General features: G+C 36.8%; 2 protein-coding genes across 5 annotated transcripts; one reads left to right on the top strand and one right to left on the bottom strand.

Moving 5' to 3' along the window:
* The first annotated feature begins 53 nt into the window (after positions 1–53).
* Positions 54–12,933, top strand: LOC127799128 (uncharacterized). Of its 4 annotated transcripts, none has more exons than XM_052332872.1 (10): positions 54–437; positions 1,550–1,709; positions 2,131–2,204; positions 8,726–8,885; positions 8,971–9,091; positions 10,395–10,476; positions 10,582–10,685; positions 12,094–12,172; positions 12,266–12,316; positions 12,575–12,933. In XM_052332872.1, the coding sequence occupies exons 1-10, from the start codon at positions 174–176 to the stop codon at positions 12,650–12,652; spliced, it is 1,173 nt and encodes a 390-aa protein (XP_052188832.1). In that variant the 5' UTR covers positions 54–173; the 3' UTR covers positions 12,653–12,933. The 4 variants fall into 4 exon arrangements, with proteins under 4 accessions (XP_052188832.1, XP_052188834.1, XP_052188831.1 ...); XM_052332874.1 differs by having other exon boundaries at positions 9,007–9,091; positions 12,569–12,933; XM_052332871.1 differs by having other exon boundaries at positions 56–437; positions 12,569–12,932.
* Positions 12,934–13,303: 370 nt separating this feature from the next.
* On the bottom strand, positions 13,304–14,546 carry LOC127800604 (oil body-associated protein 1A-like). Its single transcript, XM_052335314.1, has 3 exons — positions 14,365–14,546; positions 13,810–14,213; positions 13,304–13,703 (listed from the first exon to the last, which is right to left on the bottom strand). The coding sequence occupies exons 1-3, from the start codon at positions 14,499–14,501 to the stop codon at positions 13,528–13,530; spliced, it is 717 nt and encodes a 238-aa protein (XP_052191274.1). The 5' UTR covers positions 14,502–14,546; the 3' UTR covers positions 13,304–13,527.
* Positions 14,547–15,619: the final 1,073 nt, after the last annotated feature.

Raw genomic sequence — 15,619 nt, forward strand, 5'->3', positions numbered from 1 at the left:
GATGGGATGGTCCCCACCCTTGACATCTCACTGATCAGTTCATCCCAAGTCCATAACCAAAGCCAACCCAACTACATCCTTTCATTTGATGATCTTCTTCTTCCCACACAAGTCGCAAACCCCAATCTTCTCTTCCATCTCCGTTCCCATTCCCATTCCCATTCCCAACCAAGATGCCCATTTTCTCTGCCGCTTTGGGCTCAGTTTCAGGAGGCCTTGCCTTTCTCTCCCACCTCTTCACCACTGACACCTCCTCTCCGCCCACTCATCATCACTGCGTTTCCGTCAACTTCCCCGTTTCTTGCCGGAATTCATCCGCCGGAAGACACCCACTTCACCCCGCCAAGGTCTCCGTGTCCGGCGATGCCAAGACTGAAGCCATCGACCAGGCTGCGGGGCAGGTTGAAGACTCGGCTGAGAGTTTCAGACAAGCTCGGGTGTGTTTCCTTCTCTCATTTTCTTCGACATCTTTTACAACTTGGTTGCTGGCTGAGTAAACCTAGAAAATCGATAATAGAAGGTCACCATCGAGTCTGGGTTTTTCTTTGCTTTACGACCCGTTCGAGGATGAGACGTTTCTATAAAGTTTCTATGATGTCATTCGGAGATCTGTTGACTGTGGATTGAACCAAGATGTTCCTGTTATTGGCCTAGATATAGGTATACAATCAGCTGAATCATGGTGATGATGAAACATTGTTAGGATGAACGTGAGTGTGCCTTTTCTAGGAGAATTGACGGTGAAATTACTGACGTGTTTTCAATTTTTTTTTCTTTTTAATTATTTTTTTTATCTTTATGCATTGTGCATTCGTTTGTGTATAAGAATGCTAAGGGTCTGAAATGGAAGGGTTTCGGGATAGTTATTAATTAAATTGGAATTCTCTTAAGCTTTAAGGTACGGATCGTGCTTTGACAAACCCTGTTATGTTATGACCATGATTAATCCCATATTACAATCTTCCTTCTATTTTATTTCTTTTAGTTTTTGGGTAAGGTAGGTCTCCAGCTGAAATCATCATTAAGAAGTTCTTATTCACACAGCATGGGTGCTGCTGATTTATCCAGAATGTTGTATATTTGAGGTCAAATTGAGTTTATTAAAACCCAGTAACTTGGAACCAAACTAATTCACCCTGGAATTACGCAATTACAATCCAGAATTTTATTCATTTCAATCTTATATCGGCTATTTCCCTTGCATTTGTGTACACTTAGAAACTGTTGCTTGTGCAGTGTCACGTGCTATTCTATGCACACTTGCATGGGCTACAAATTTGCTTTATTAATGTATAAGCTAAAATGTGCTTAATGAACCTAAATCGTGTGTGATATTTGGATGTGATTTCTAGCTTCCCCTTGCCGTTAAAGGTCCTTCATGAGGGAGGGAATTTGATTATTTGCAGTAGTGCAGGATAATTCAAGGCACAAAAACTTTTAAGAAGAAAAATCTCTCAAATTTCTGTTCCTTGCTGTCCTTTTTTACAATTGGAGCTGAATGCTTTTGATGAATCATGTGATCTAACACTTACACTCTACAAAGGAGTAGAGATCTGCTGATTGGAAAGCAGCCAAGGCTTATCATGAAAGGGGATTCATCTATGAGGGCAGAATTGAAGGTTGTAATGGAGGTGGTTTGCTGGTTCGGTTTTATTCGCTAGTTGGTTTTCTTCCTTATCCCCAATTGAGTCCATCTCATTCATGCAAAGGTACAAAATTCTTCTTTTTATCTAATGTCAATATTTCGGATTGTGCTCTCTCTCTCTCTCTCTCTCTCTATATATATATATATATATATATGCTTGTGTGCACGCTCACGCACGTGTTGCGTGTTGTTTTACTGCTACAATTTTTTCCTTGATGTATTTGTCCCTGTACACACGTATCATGCTAAACCTTCTAGAAGATTTCTGTTTTCCTTTCTCAAAAGGATAATTCTTTTCAATTTTCTTTAAAAAAAACTCCTTTCAATTTTTTTTAATGTGATCTGTTAGATGCATAAAATTACACTTTTAAGGCAATATATTTATCTTATGAAATTATGCTTCACCTATGCAAGGTGGTGTTTGCTAAGAGTTAGTGCAACCTACTTTTCCATAGCATTGTATTTGTTAACTCATTGTTTTTTAGCATTTAATGTAGAACCAAACAAGGGCATCCGAGAGATTGCAAAAGCTCTAACTGGTTCACTTATTTCTGTGAAGGTATTATCTTTTATTCCTCTTGTATTAATCAATGTTATTGTGTCAGATTTTGTTGAATACATCATGTCAAATTTTGAATACTGACACTACCTTGAAAAGCCATCCCTATATTTAGCATTTCTATAAAGTCAGTAAGGACCTGTCACCCCTATTTTCAATTTCAACTGTGCAAGTTTGCCCTAAAATGCATGATTGTGAATACCAATATCTCTTGGTCAGGTAGGATTTTACGGAAAAATTTGACGTCAACATATTAGTATATGTCATTTAGGCATAAAGGTTTGCAATATAAATTTGATAGATCCAGAAGTTGATTTAATAGGAGGTGGGGATTTTTATTGAAGGTCAACGGGAAGCAAGATCAGAATATGTTAAGATTCAGGGGAGCAAATGTATTGAAATTTCCAAAGTTCAGTTCAACTCCTTTAAGATTGAGATAATTAAAATTCACTACAAGGATGACAGGTTAGAAAGGAGGGAATAAATTTAAAACTTGATAGAGAAGGTCAGTGCTGGGTTTTGGTCCTGGGGGTTCTGTGTTGGTCTATTCAGAAGATATTAGTTGGAAGTTTTCAAAGAGATATCCTTATTCATATGACAATGCAAGTTGATTTTCTGTTATTAAAAAAACTGGTAGATTTTGAAAATAGTTCTTTACCTAGAAAGATGACCAAATTATGGGTTTTAGTTGATTGCTTCTTGTGCAGCAGCTGCTGCTTCTCTTTGTAATGCTAATTTTCTAACCTGTTAACGCATGTGTTGCTCTTTAGTTCTTACCACTAAATATGTTAAGTAAATCTTCATACTTTTAACCACTGATCATCTTTTTTAGGAAGGAACAATTAAAAACAAAACTTGGAATGTGTTCTTAGTGGGTTGGTGAATTCAGGAAGAGGATATATACAACTCTTTGTTTCATACAGTTACTAAAATCCTTGAAAGGTTATAGAAAGCATCTATCTATCTAAGAAGACAAGTAACAAAGATAAAAATGAAACCTCTTAACATTTGGTAATAAAAAAAAAAAAATAGGTCTTTAACCGAAGAAATCGATTCTAAAACTGGAATAAAAAAAAAATTAACCGAAACAAAGGGAAATAAATATACAAGTCTTCTACCTTAGGTTGGAGTCTATTCTATGTACAACATATCTGATAAATTTAAATATAAACTAGCTATCTCTAGATAAACTAAATCAGCTTTATCTTATCTCTTAAATATTCGGTATTTTATCTATGTGGCAACCAATCTTCAAATCTTCTTATCTTATCTTTAATCTCGGCTTATCAGCTTTAATCCTTCATTATCTCCACGCTCCCCCTCAAGCTGGGCTGAATATGTTGTTCAGGCCAAGCTTGCAGCTCAATTTGTCAAATATTCTTTTTGGTAAGGCTTTAGTGAGAATATTCGCCACTTGATTGTTAGTAGGAGTATAGTTTAGCTTGAAAACTCCTTCTTCCAATTTTTATTTGATAAAGTGTCTATCAATCTCCACATGTTTCTTCCGGTCGTGATGAACTAGATTTTTAGCAATACTGATGGCCAACTGGTTATCACACAACATCTGTACTGGCTCTGTCATATTCACTTGTAATTCTTGTAGTAGTCTTCTCAACCATATTCCTTCACAAAATCCATGTGCCAAAGCTCTAAATTTAGCCTCTGCACTACTTCTGGAAACAATTGATTGCTTCTTGCTACGCCAAGTAACTAGGTTTCCCCATACAAATAAACAATACCCAGAAGTTGATCTTCTATCCAGGATTGATCCGGTCCAATCTGCGTCACTGTAGACTTTGATTCCTCGGTCTTCTATTTTTCTAAACATTAATCCTTTGCCAAGAGTTAATTTCAAATACCTTAGGATCCGATAAACTGCTTGCAAATGCTCTTCTTTGGGGTCATTCATAAATTGGCTTACAATGCTTACAGAGAAACCAATATCAGGTCTAGTGTGAGATAGGTATATGAGTTTTCCCACTAGTCTTTGATATCTCCCTTTGTCAACTAGAGTACTTTCTTTGCCAATATCAAGCTTTGTCATAGATTCCATAGGAGTCTTTGCTGGTTTGCAACCCAACATTCCTGTTTCATCAAGGAGATCCAGAATATATTTCCTTTGAGAGACTGAAATTCCTTCTTTGGATCTAGCCACTTCCATGCCTAGGAAATATCTTAGACCCCCAAGATCTTTGATCTCAAATTCCCTTGCAAGTATCTTTTTGAGGCTTTCGATTTCAATAATATCATCCCCTATAACAATGATATCATTAACATATACAATAAGAATGGATATTTTACCTTTTGAGGAGTGTTTGATAAATAGAGTATGGTCGGTTTGGCATTGGTTATATCCATGCTTCTTGACTGCCCTTGTAAATCTCTCAAACCAGGCTCTTGGGGATTGTTTAAGCCCATATAATGATCTCTTTAGCTTGCATACCTTGTTTCTTGTTTGGTGAGATTCAAATCTATGAGGGATTTCCATGCAAACTTCCTCTTCTAGATCTCCATTTAGAAAAGCATTCTTCACATCTAACTGATGTAAAGGCTAATCCAAATTTGCTGTTAAGGACAGTAGGACCCTGATAGTATTTAGCTTTGCCACGGGGGCAAATGTCTCTTAATAGTCAATACCATAGGATTGGGTGAAGCCTTTTGCAACTAACCTGGCCTTGAATCTGTCAATATTTCCATCCTCCTTGTATTTTACTGTAAAGACTCATTTGCATCCCACTGGGCTTTTTCCGAGAGGTAAGTCAGTGATATCCCATGTCTCATTTTTTTTCAAAGCCCTGATTTCCTCAAGAACAACCTCTTTCCATCTAGGGTGTTTGAACGCCTCTTTAACATTGTTAGGAACCTGCACTTTGTTCAAATTAGAAACAAATCCACTGAATTTTGGTGAAAGCCCCTTGTAAGAGATGTAGTTTTGTATGGGATGTTGTGTACATGATCTTACACCCTTTCTCAAGGTAATAGGCCAATGTAAATCCTCATCATCAATAGATACAATATCAATATTCTCACCAGTCATTTTCTTTCCTCCATCTGTCGGAAGAATCGGTTCAGCCTCTTGGACAGTCCTAGAACATGTTGGGGCCTCATTCTCCTTAGATCGGGGCTGTCCTCTAGAGTAAACTTGAAGTTTAGTGGTAGAATTAGGAGGTTCCTTGGTAAGAGGAGCAAAATGGTCGTTAGAGGAGATAGAGGTAGGTTCAGGGGGCTGCTCATATTGCTGGCTATCAGTAGAATTTTTCCAAAATTGATATTCTGAAGAGAAATCTTGAGTATTCTCCCCCTGAATATTAGTTTTGGGGTAATATGGCTGATGTTCAAAAAATGTGACATCCATGGAAATAAAGAATTTTTGAAGCAATGGAGAGTAGCATTTATAGCCCTTTTGATGAGGAGAATAGCCGAGGAAAATACATTTGAGTGACCGGGGCTCAAGCTTGCTTCTCATATGGTTATGTACATGAACAAATGCACAACAACCAAAAACTTTGAGAGGAACATAGGATAGAATCCGAGAGTGAGGAAAGAGATCGATTAGAAGTTGGCTAGGGGTTTGATATTTTAGGATGCGTGAGGGCATTCTATTGATTAGATAGGCAGCCGTTAGGATAGCCTCACCCCAAAATTTGGAAGGGACACTAGTAGAGAACAACAACGATCACTTCTAATAGGTATCGGTTCTTTCTTTCAGCGACCCCATTTTGTTGGGGGGTATTAACACATGAGCTTTGATGTATAATGCCTTGTTGGGATAGGTAATGACCAAGAATAATATTGAAGTATTCTTTGCCATTATCTGTTCTCAGAATCTGAATTTTGGTATGAAATTGCCTTTGCACCATTGAATGAAAGGTTTGGAAAATGGTACCAGCTTTAGATTTGTCTTTCATAAGGAATACCTATGTGAGCCGAGTATGATCATCAATAAAAGATATGAAACAACGTGCCTCAGTAATGTTTCTAACCCTAGAAGCCCCCCCCACATCACTATGAATTAGGGAGAAAGGTGAAGTTGGAGTATAGAGTTGGCTAGGATAAGTGTTTCGTATATGTTTAGAGAATTGACAGATTTCACATTATAGAATATGGGAATCTTTATTCTCAAATAATGCGGGAAATATTTTATGAAGATAAACAAAATTAGGATGGCCTAATCTATAGTGCCATAACATGATAGCACTGTTATTGTTGGAATGAGATAAACAAACTGATGGTTTAAAAAAGGCATAATTGCTGGATTGAATAAGTTTATTGCTAGAATGAGGAGTCCCTTTAAGTATGTAGAGGCCGGAACATGTTTCAGCACTGCCAATCGTCTTCCCCGAACTCCGGTCCTGAAATTCACACAAATTTTGTGAGAATTTAACCACACAATCACAGTCAACAGCTAATTTGCTTACTGATATTAAATTGCAATCTAAACTTGGCACTAAAAGAACTGATTTTAATATCAGATTTCCATAAATTTCCATTGAACCTATTCCAACAACCTTTGACTGTGAACCATCAGCTATCCTTACCATCCAATCTTGTTTGCAAGGTTGAAAATTAGTTAGTAGATCAATGTCTCCGGTCATATGATCCGAAGCCCCTGAATCAACAATCCATACAGCAGGAAATTCACTTTTTGCAGTCAAAAGATGTAGAGATTTACCTTTAAAAGCTATTGAGGCGGATGCCAGGTTAGAAGGCTGAGAGATCTGGGTTTTCCCAAACATATTTTGGAGCCATTCCATCTATTCTTTACTGAACAGATTTGGTGCTATGGTTGCTGTAGTTTCCTCCATTGAAGCTAGTGTCCCTCTACTCCTTTTTTCATAGGCTGGCTTCCAGTCATGAGGCTTTCCGTGAATTTCCCAGCAAGTGTCCTTAGTGTATCCACTCTTCCGGCAATGCTCACACCATGGCCGATTCTTCGTTTGTTTAAACGGAACTTGCTAGCTGTTGCGGGTGACCTGATTGTTCTATAGTTGGATTTGTAGATTTGAGCATGACTTTCATATGACTCTCCTCCCTTCTAACTTCAACAAAAGCCTCTCTTAGGTTTGGCAAAGGCTTTGTTCCAAGGATTCTTCCACGAACTCCATCTAGGTTCTTGTTTAAACTTATAAGAAATTTGTACAGCCTCCTCTTTTCTACAATCTGTTTGTATGTAGCTGCATCTTCTGTACACTTACATTGCATAGTGTCACACTTATCCAATTGAAGCCAATATTTGTTGAGAGAGTTAAAATAATGAGTAACATGGGAATCACCTTGCCTAAGGTCATCTAACTTGCTCTCAATTTCAAATAATTCTGAGGTGTTTTCAGCATGTGAGTAGGCTTCTTTAGCCGCCTCCCAAATCTCTTGTGCAGAATTATAAAGTAGAAAATTCTCACCGATTTTATTGGTCATTGAGTTGATGAGCCAAGACATCACCATGTTATTTTCTGTCTTCCAAACCCTGTAACCGGGCTCCTCTTCTCCTGGCTTGGTTGTGGCGCTGGTTAGGTAGTCATCTTTTCCCTTGCCACAAATAAACATCAACACTGATTGTGACCACTGAAGGTAGTTCTGACCATTGAGCTTGTGCTCGATAATTGTGAACATGTTATTATCAGTGGTTACAGCATTGGTATTTGGATAGGGGATAATCTCAGTGGTCTTGCCTGCATCGGTGGACTTGCTGCCTCTGTCAGCCATCTTGATAGGAGATTCTGGTGTCTACGGGTCAAAGAAAGATGTTGGTGGCTAGTAGTTTGAACGCTGATGGTTTTGCAATGCCGAGAACCTGATAGCGGCGGCGTTGATAATTAGGAGGGAAAAAAAACAATTCCTACTCTGATACCATGAAGAAATCGATTCTAAAATTGGAATAAAAAAAAAATTAACCGAAACAAAGGGAAATAAATATACAAGTCTTCTACCTTAGGTTGGAGTCTATTCTATATATAACATATCTAATAAATTTAAATATAAACTAGCTATCTCTAGATAAACTAAATCAGCTTTATCTTATCTCCTAAATATTTGGTATTTTATCTATGCAGCAACCAATCTTCAAATCTTCTTATCTTATCTTTAATCTCGGCTTATCAGCTTTAATCCTTCATTATCTCCACATTAACATTTGTAACATCTTATACTGCTTTGGTAGATATTGTAATTCTTATTTTATTAAGCTTATACTGCTTTGGTTATTTTCTTAAGATTTTAGGTCTCTTGTGTAGCTGCTCATTCTTTGAATAAGATTGGCAGCTTATAAATGTTAAGAAAGAATTATACAGGTCACATCATACTCTTCAAATTAGTTCATCACAGACTGGAGATCTTTCCATATTTTGATAAGTTTATTTACAAATAGTGGGTGCATTTCATGGTGGTGTGTTTGGGTTAAATATTCTAGATAGCTCCTAAGTTTCCTTTATCGTGTTCTGAAGAAGTATTACTGTTACTTTACCACAAAAACCACCTAAGCGTCAGGATGAAGGTGGAACTTACATCTTTCTAAATGATTGTAGGTAATCCAAGCAGATCAAGAGAACAGGAAATTGATATTCTCTGAAAAGGAAGCTGTGTGGTCAAAGTTTTCTCAACAAATTAATGTAGGGGATATTTTTGAAGGAAGAGTGGCCTCCGTCGAGGATTTTGGTGCTTTTGTTCATTTACGTTTCCCAGATGGTACTTCTTTATAATTAAGATTTTTTTGGATATATATTCCACACAATGACAAAGTTATTAGCAGTATTTTGAAACTATGATGCAGGTTGCTATTATCTCACTGGACTTGTGCATGTCTCAGAAGTGTCGTGGGATTTAGTTCAAGACGTAAGAGACATCCTTACTGAGGGTGATGAAGTGAGGGTGAAAATTATTAAAATAGATAGGTGATTTGACATGCTCTATTACATATAATATCTGCTGATCTTGTTAATGTCATATGGTAACATCCAGGGACTAATTTTATTGAGACCTTAAACTCTCTTTGGGATTAGATGACCTGGTTATGACTAACAAATCGAACTACTGGATGAACCTTTTAGGGCCCACTTTTTATATAAAATAACTTTATGTTGTTTACACTATGCTACCTGGTATTCATGCCATTCTGGTACATGGAAGGAGAATGTGCTATGCCACACTATCTAAAATGTGGTACATTAGGTGTAGGTTTGTAAAGATTACTGTTAAAATCTAGGGTGCTTTTGGAGACATTTTCTTCAAAAGATTATATATTTCAATAAATGATACCAAATCATTTATTTTTCTTCAATTTAATCATGTAAAAACACATTTATCAGAATATGATTGCCAATTTATATATTTTAATGTACCAAAACTCTACACCCCTAAATTTCAGTTTATTACATTTATTTTTTCTTCCTAAAGAAAACCTTTAAGGAAATGAATATAAAAAAAACCTGGAATTTCAGTAACATTTCTAAATTCAATGTCCTGGAATGCAAGTATTCCATGTTTTAGAATAACCATTTAGCAAATTGGTAGCAAGATTTATGATCCTGATGATGTATTTGAGGCCCATAAAAGTAATTGTCGATAAAAATTGTTGGAAACTATGCCAGTACTTTGTTTAAGGAGTAACAATCTTAATTTAATGCAATTGACGTGCTCATTCTTTCATTGGTAAGCTTCAAGCAGGGCATCCTGGATAATGTTTGAACTGTAAGGACGGGCAGGAAGTTGGATATGCCTGATCATGCCTAAGCAATGCCCTTCATGATAAACTATGACCTTTTTTTGGCAACTAGGAGGAAAATGCATATTGTTAGTTCCCTTCAAAAAAATGACATCACCCTTTTGTCTAATCTCATATTTTGTTAGAAAGACTCCTATCTAAAAGGAATGGAGGTTCTAGATTTATATGTATGTGGGAATGGAGGTTCTAGATTTATATGTATGTGCTACTTGCTTTATTGGGATGTATGCATTTTTCTGGTTGTTCAAGTGAATAACTACATTGTTGACTTATATTTAATAATGTTAAGCGTTTGTAACTGTGTAGTTTGAAGTGTTAATTTTGGTTTCATGAGATGCCAAGCTTTATTCCAAATTTCTATCCCACTCTGATATTTTTTTGCTTCCTCTAAGCTTTAGTCTTTCCTTTATGGAATGTAATGAGGGTTTTCTCCATTTTAAAAGTAAAGGCCATAAATTGATAACTAATTGCAGGGAAAAGTCAAGAGTTACATTGTCAATCAAACAATTAGAAGAAGACCCACTATTTGAAACCTTGGAAAAAGTCATTCCTCAGGTAAGAAAAGGGTGTGCAGTTTCTTATTGTAATTTTCTAATGTTTATACTGCATGTCTCATTCTTACTGTAATTAATTCAGTTACTAATGCAAATACGTTTATAGGATGGCTCAAGCATTCCTGGTTCTTCTGGCACAAGCACTGCATTCAATATTGAACCTCTTCCAGGGCTTGAAGCAATATTAGAAGAGCTATTAAAGGAAGCAGGGTATGACTTCATTTTGTATTTGTGCCGGAAATTTGTTTGAGGAATTTTATGGGTGTTGAACTGCATATTGAACTTTACTCATAGCATCTTTTTTTTACTTTTTTTTCTTTTTTCAGTTTAGAACCTTTAGTGTTTGACAGGAATTTCTGTAATGAACGTGTTTATCTTCATATTTTTGTTCGTACGTGTCTTTTCCTCCAATTAATGTTTTATGTTATTTTCGTAGTCAGGTCTATCTTAAAGGTAATGTTAAATGTGTTCTATTTCTCTAAAATTCATGTTAGCATTATTTCCAGCTGCTTTATCTATACAACCTATGTTCTTTTTCTATGTGATGTAAATGAGTGTTTTCTCCATATTAAAGGTAAGGGCCTTAAATTGAAAACTAATAATTTCTGGGTTTTCCCAAGTGCTTTCTGATAGGTCAATAGTCCAATCTGGGTTGCTTATGGCGTAATTATTTTAGATGCCTCTTCTCAGTGTGCTACTATACTTATATTATACCATTTGCTTTTCTTTTAAGAGATACAATTTTGTCCTCTAGATTTTTGGTTTTTCATCTCTTTCTTTGGTTTGTCCTTTTAAGTCTCGGGTAGGGGCAATTTCAACAACTTCTTGTTGGGTCAATCACTCGCTATGCAGGCCCATTAAGTTTAAGACTCCATTGGAGGATGCTATAGTAAATGTGGTAATTATTCTGATTTAAAAAATTTGTGGTTCTACATGTGCACATGTAAAAGATGGGAAGTTAGAACCTAGAGGTAGAAAATGCATTTTTTTTGGATCATGCTATTGGGGTGAAGGGAAACAAATTATAGTATTTAAATAATAAATCACCTAAATGCATCATTAGCAGAGATGAAAATTGTTACGAGTTTACCATGTCTCACTCAAAGGAGGAGTTCATTAGTTTAGTTGATGCAACAAAAAACAAGAAATATCCCTTGATTAGCAAGAGTTGGAGGTTTCAACCCTGTGCAAATTTGGTTTCTTTATCTTAGTACTACTACTCACTGTGACTATATATAGAAGAAGAGAAAAAATTGCATCGCATGCAACAGTGGTACTTGGGACCTAGTGAAGCTACCTAAGGGAAACAAGATCGTTGACTATATGGATTCAGATTATTTAATGGAGATATTTCCATAAGAGAAAGGTTCTCATAGGCATTTGACCAGTGCCCTTCTTGGGGCATATTGGAGAAGATGAAAATTTTAATTTTTCTTCATTGTGCTTATGATATTCAAAGCTGAAGAACCCCTTGACATTGTAAACTATGAGAGATTTAAGTGTAGTGTGTGTTGAGTGTTGAGTATAACATCTGTGATTTTCCCATTTTTCTGCTTTTGGTACAACATAGAACCATTAGATGGGTTCCCCTCGTTATCAATGTTATGGGTTTGTTCAGAATAAATGACGTAAGAATCAGCCGGCAAGGATTTGAGAAGAGGGTGGTTTCACAAGATCTACAACTTTGGCTTTCTAATGTAAGTTTCTTCAGTTTCATTCTGTACCGTCTACTGGTTATGGTGTCTTCTTTCCTACCCATTTGAAAGTTTCATCTTGCGTTATTACCACAGGCTCCAGCCATTGGCAATCTGTTCACCCTCCTTGCTCGTGCTGGAAGACAGGTTCTCTCTCTTTCTCTCTCTCAATGTTTTTTTAAATTACAAAGCAATGGTTATTCAAGAAAGCATCTAAGTAAAATTTTGCCACGCTGTCGCCGTTCTTTTGCATGGATTTATATTGTCAATGTGAATCTTAAAAACCAATCAATAAGCCAGCCTAACATAGGACAAAGTAACAGCTGTAAGCTATAGAACTGGCAACATCTCTTGGTGAAGAATTCTGAGATGAATTTTTTTTTTTTTTTTGTGAATAAGGTGCAGGAAATACAGCTGACAACATCACTTGATCAGGAAGGAATCAAAAGGGCACTGCAGCGGGTGCTGGAACGTGTGCCATGAGAGTTGAACTGAATCTCCAATCTGTCGAAGAAACTATCATCCAAGTCTTACCATAAAAAACTAAAAGGAAGAATAAACATGTCTTACTGTAAGAACTTTTGTATGTTTTTATGTTCTGCAGCTACTGTACAGGGGGAAAAAAAACATGATTTATCTGTATATTCTAATAGTAGTAACTGCATAATCCTTGCGCAGAATTTTTTGTATAACTACTGATAGTGAATCCAGCAGAGAAAAAAAAAAAAAAAACCATGATTTTTATTTTCCCGTCTCTAGTGCTACTTTCAGGCCATTTTCTTTCCTTCATTACTGGTACAGGAATTTCTTTTTCTTTGTAATTAGGTCACAAGTTCATATTGTGAAAAGTGAAAAGATGCAATATTTTACGCAAAGAACAAGAAAAGTTACATACAAATATGATTCTTTCTGGCTCATTTATAACTAGAACACCACAAATTCAGACAAATTCAGACCCTTCTGTGATTGAACGATGACAAATTCAAAGTGTAAAACCAGCTGTTTGACCAATAAAAGAGGGGGGGGGGGGGGGGGGGGGGGGAAAGATACCAATGTTACGGAAGGCAAAATTCTCAGAAGAGCTGAAAACAACCCTCTTCAAAACACGTGATGATTCAAGACCAAAATCTGCCATGCATCTTAAGAGAGTTGAAGACCCAAAATTTGATACTGAACACGACACATATATACCTATGAAGATATATATATATATATATTAATTTCCAAACAAACATGCGACACCTAGGAGTTTACCAGCAACAATGCACAAACCATATATATATATATACTATGTAACCATACTCCACGGGCATAAACTTTTGGACGTGGACTTTGGGAAAACATGAGCCCAATAGCTCTCAAACGACGACCCTGGGCACGGCATCCACCGGCTTGCAATCTGTCTCCCTTAGCACTGTCTTCAACCCTTTTCCTGCTGCATTTGCTAGTGGGTGAATTCCGTTTGCCAGCCCTGTCATATAGGCCCGATTCTCCCTCTCCTTCACGAACGAAACCCCAAACTCCTTCTGAACATCTGAATACACACACAACACAATTTACTTAATTATCAGTATCCATAATTCTAACTCGTTGCTCCCTCATTTCTATCCATATATAGTCTTATCCTCTCACGTGCATACCTTGAGCCAAGTTGTCGTAGAGCTGGCCGTCTCGGGTGAAGGCCATCATCACCTGGGGCAGGCCGAGCGGGAGCGTGTCTCCCCGGTCAATCTGCCAGAAGTGGATCGTCTTGCCGTACGTCTTGCACACCTTCTCGAGATCCTTGCGCTCCACCGGCCCCGGCACCCCCGGCATGAACAGCATGCCGCTCTTCACCTCGTACTGGTGGCTGTGCCACAGCGGCTTCTCCTCGTCCGGCACCGTCAGGAACAGCTCCTCCGAGATTATGTACTCCAGTCCGATCAGATTGGCGTCGGGCTTCGGGCTGTCGTAGATCAGGCACTGCCTCATCTCCTCGTTCTGGTGGCCGCAATAGTGGTGCGCCTCCACTTGCCTCGTCATGTCGTCGGCGTAGAAATGGAATCTTAAATTTCCATTTCAACAACCCAAATAATCATCATCATCACCATCACCATCAAAAAACAACAGAAGCAAACAGAAAAACTAAAGCAGAAGAAAAGGGGAATATATAAATATATATATGTATGCATGCATGCATGTATGTATGTACGTACGCGCAAAGATGTTGGTGGATCTTGTTGATGGGGCCGAAGCTCTGAATGGTGCTGGTGGCCTTCTCGACGAGGGACGTCTTGGTGTGGGTGGGCTCGCCGGGGACGCTGACGTGAGTCGATCGGTTCTCTCCTTCCATCTCCGGGGACTCGATTATTGTTTCTTCTTCTTTCTTGCTGGTTCGGATCAGAGATCAGATCACAATGATGATAAGATGATGGGGCTCTTCGGGCCTATAGCAGAAATTAAGGAGGCTTGCGTGGCCAATTGGGCGTGCACGTGGCACGTCCCGGTGACTTCTTCTCTTAACAGCTGTCGCAATTTAGTGCTCCCATCCCACGTCAATGATTCAAACTAACGACTAGAAGTAGTGTTTTGCACCGTTGCAAACTCAAGCAAGCGACATGATTTTCGATATGAAGTTATCGATGCATAATTAATTTGAATTATCGCATTAACGTTACTTAATATAAATTAAGTACTGTTACTTAGATTAAAATTATATATATATATAGATAGATAAATTAAGTATGATAGTCCCTAAATTTTAACTATTTGACATGAAAACTCATTAAATTTTAAAATTTGCCTAACTAACAGTCCTTCAACTTTTAAATTATTCATGAAAACCCCTAAATTAGATTCAAAACCCCTTGAGCTTTGATCTTTTAAGAGATTGTTATGAGTAATTTTAAAAAATTCACAATTTGATTAAGTAATTTTTGAAATTCTATACATATTCAAGTCAAAGGGTCAAATTTTTATGATGTGTAGGAAAATGTTTTTACAAATTAATTGTGTACTCCATAAATTTTAGATTTTTTATCTGGACAGCTCTGAAATTTATATTTAATTAGATAAATTTTCAAGTTTTTCAAAATGGCTCTTTCATAATTGACGATATTAAATAAATTGAAACAAATTGCACGAAAATGAATATCGAAAATGTTTTTTATACGAAATAGAAACAAAAAAATGACATTTTTCTTAAAAAAATAGAAAACAAAAATGCACGATAAAATGTAAATTTAAAAAATATAAAAAAAATTATAAATATAATTTATAAATATATTATTTATTATATATACATACAGACATCATATTCCTCTTCTTTTCAATAATCTATATATACATATATGTATATCAAATATTTATATTCTTCTTTTCAACTTCTAATAAATTATTTTCTTTCTTTCTTCTCTCTCTCATTTCTTTGTTGTTGCCTGCCTATTCATCTTCTTCTCCAACAATTGTTTC

This window comes from Diospyros lotus, chromosome 4, assembly GCF_014633365.1.
Source record: "Diospyros lotus cultivar Yz01 chromosome 4, ASM1463336v1, whole genome shotgun sequence".
In the NCBI taxonomy this organism is placed as follows: domain Eukaryota; kingdom Viridiplantae; phylum Streptophyta; class Magnoliopsida; order Ericales; family Ebenaceae; genus Diospyros; species Diospyros lotus.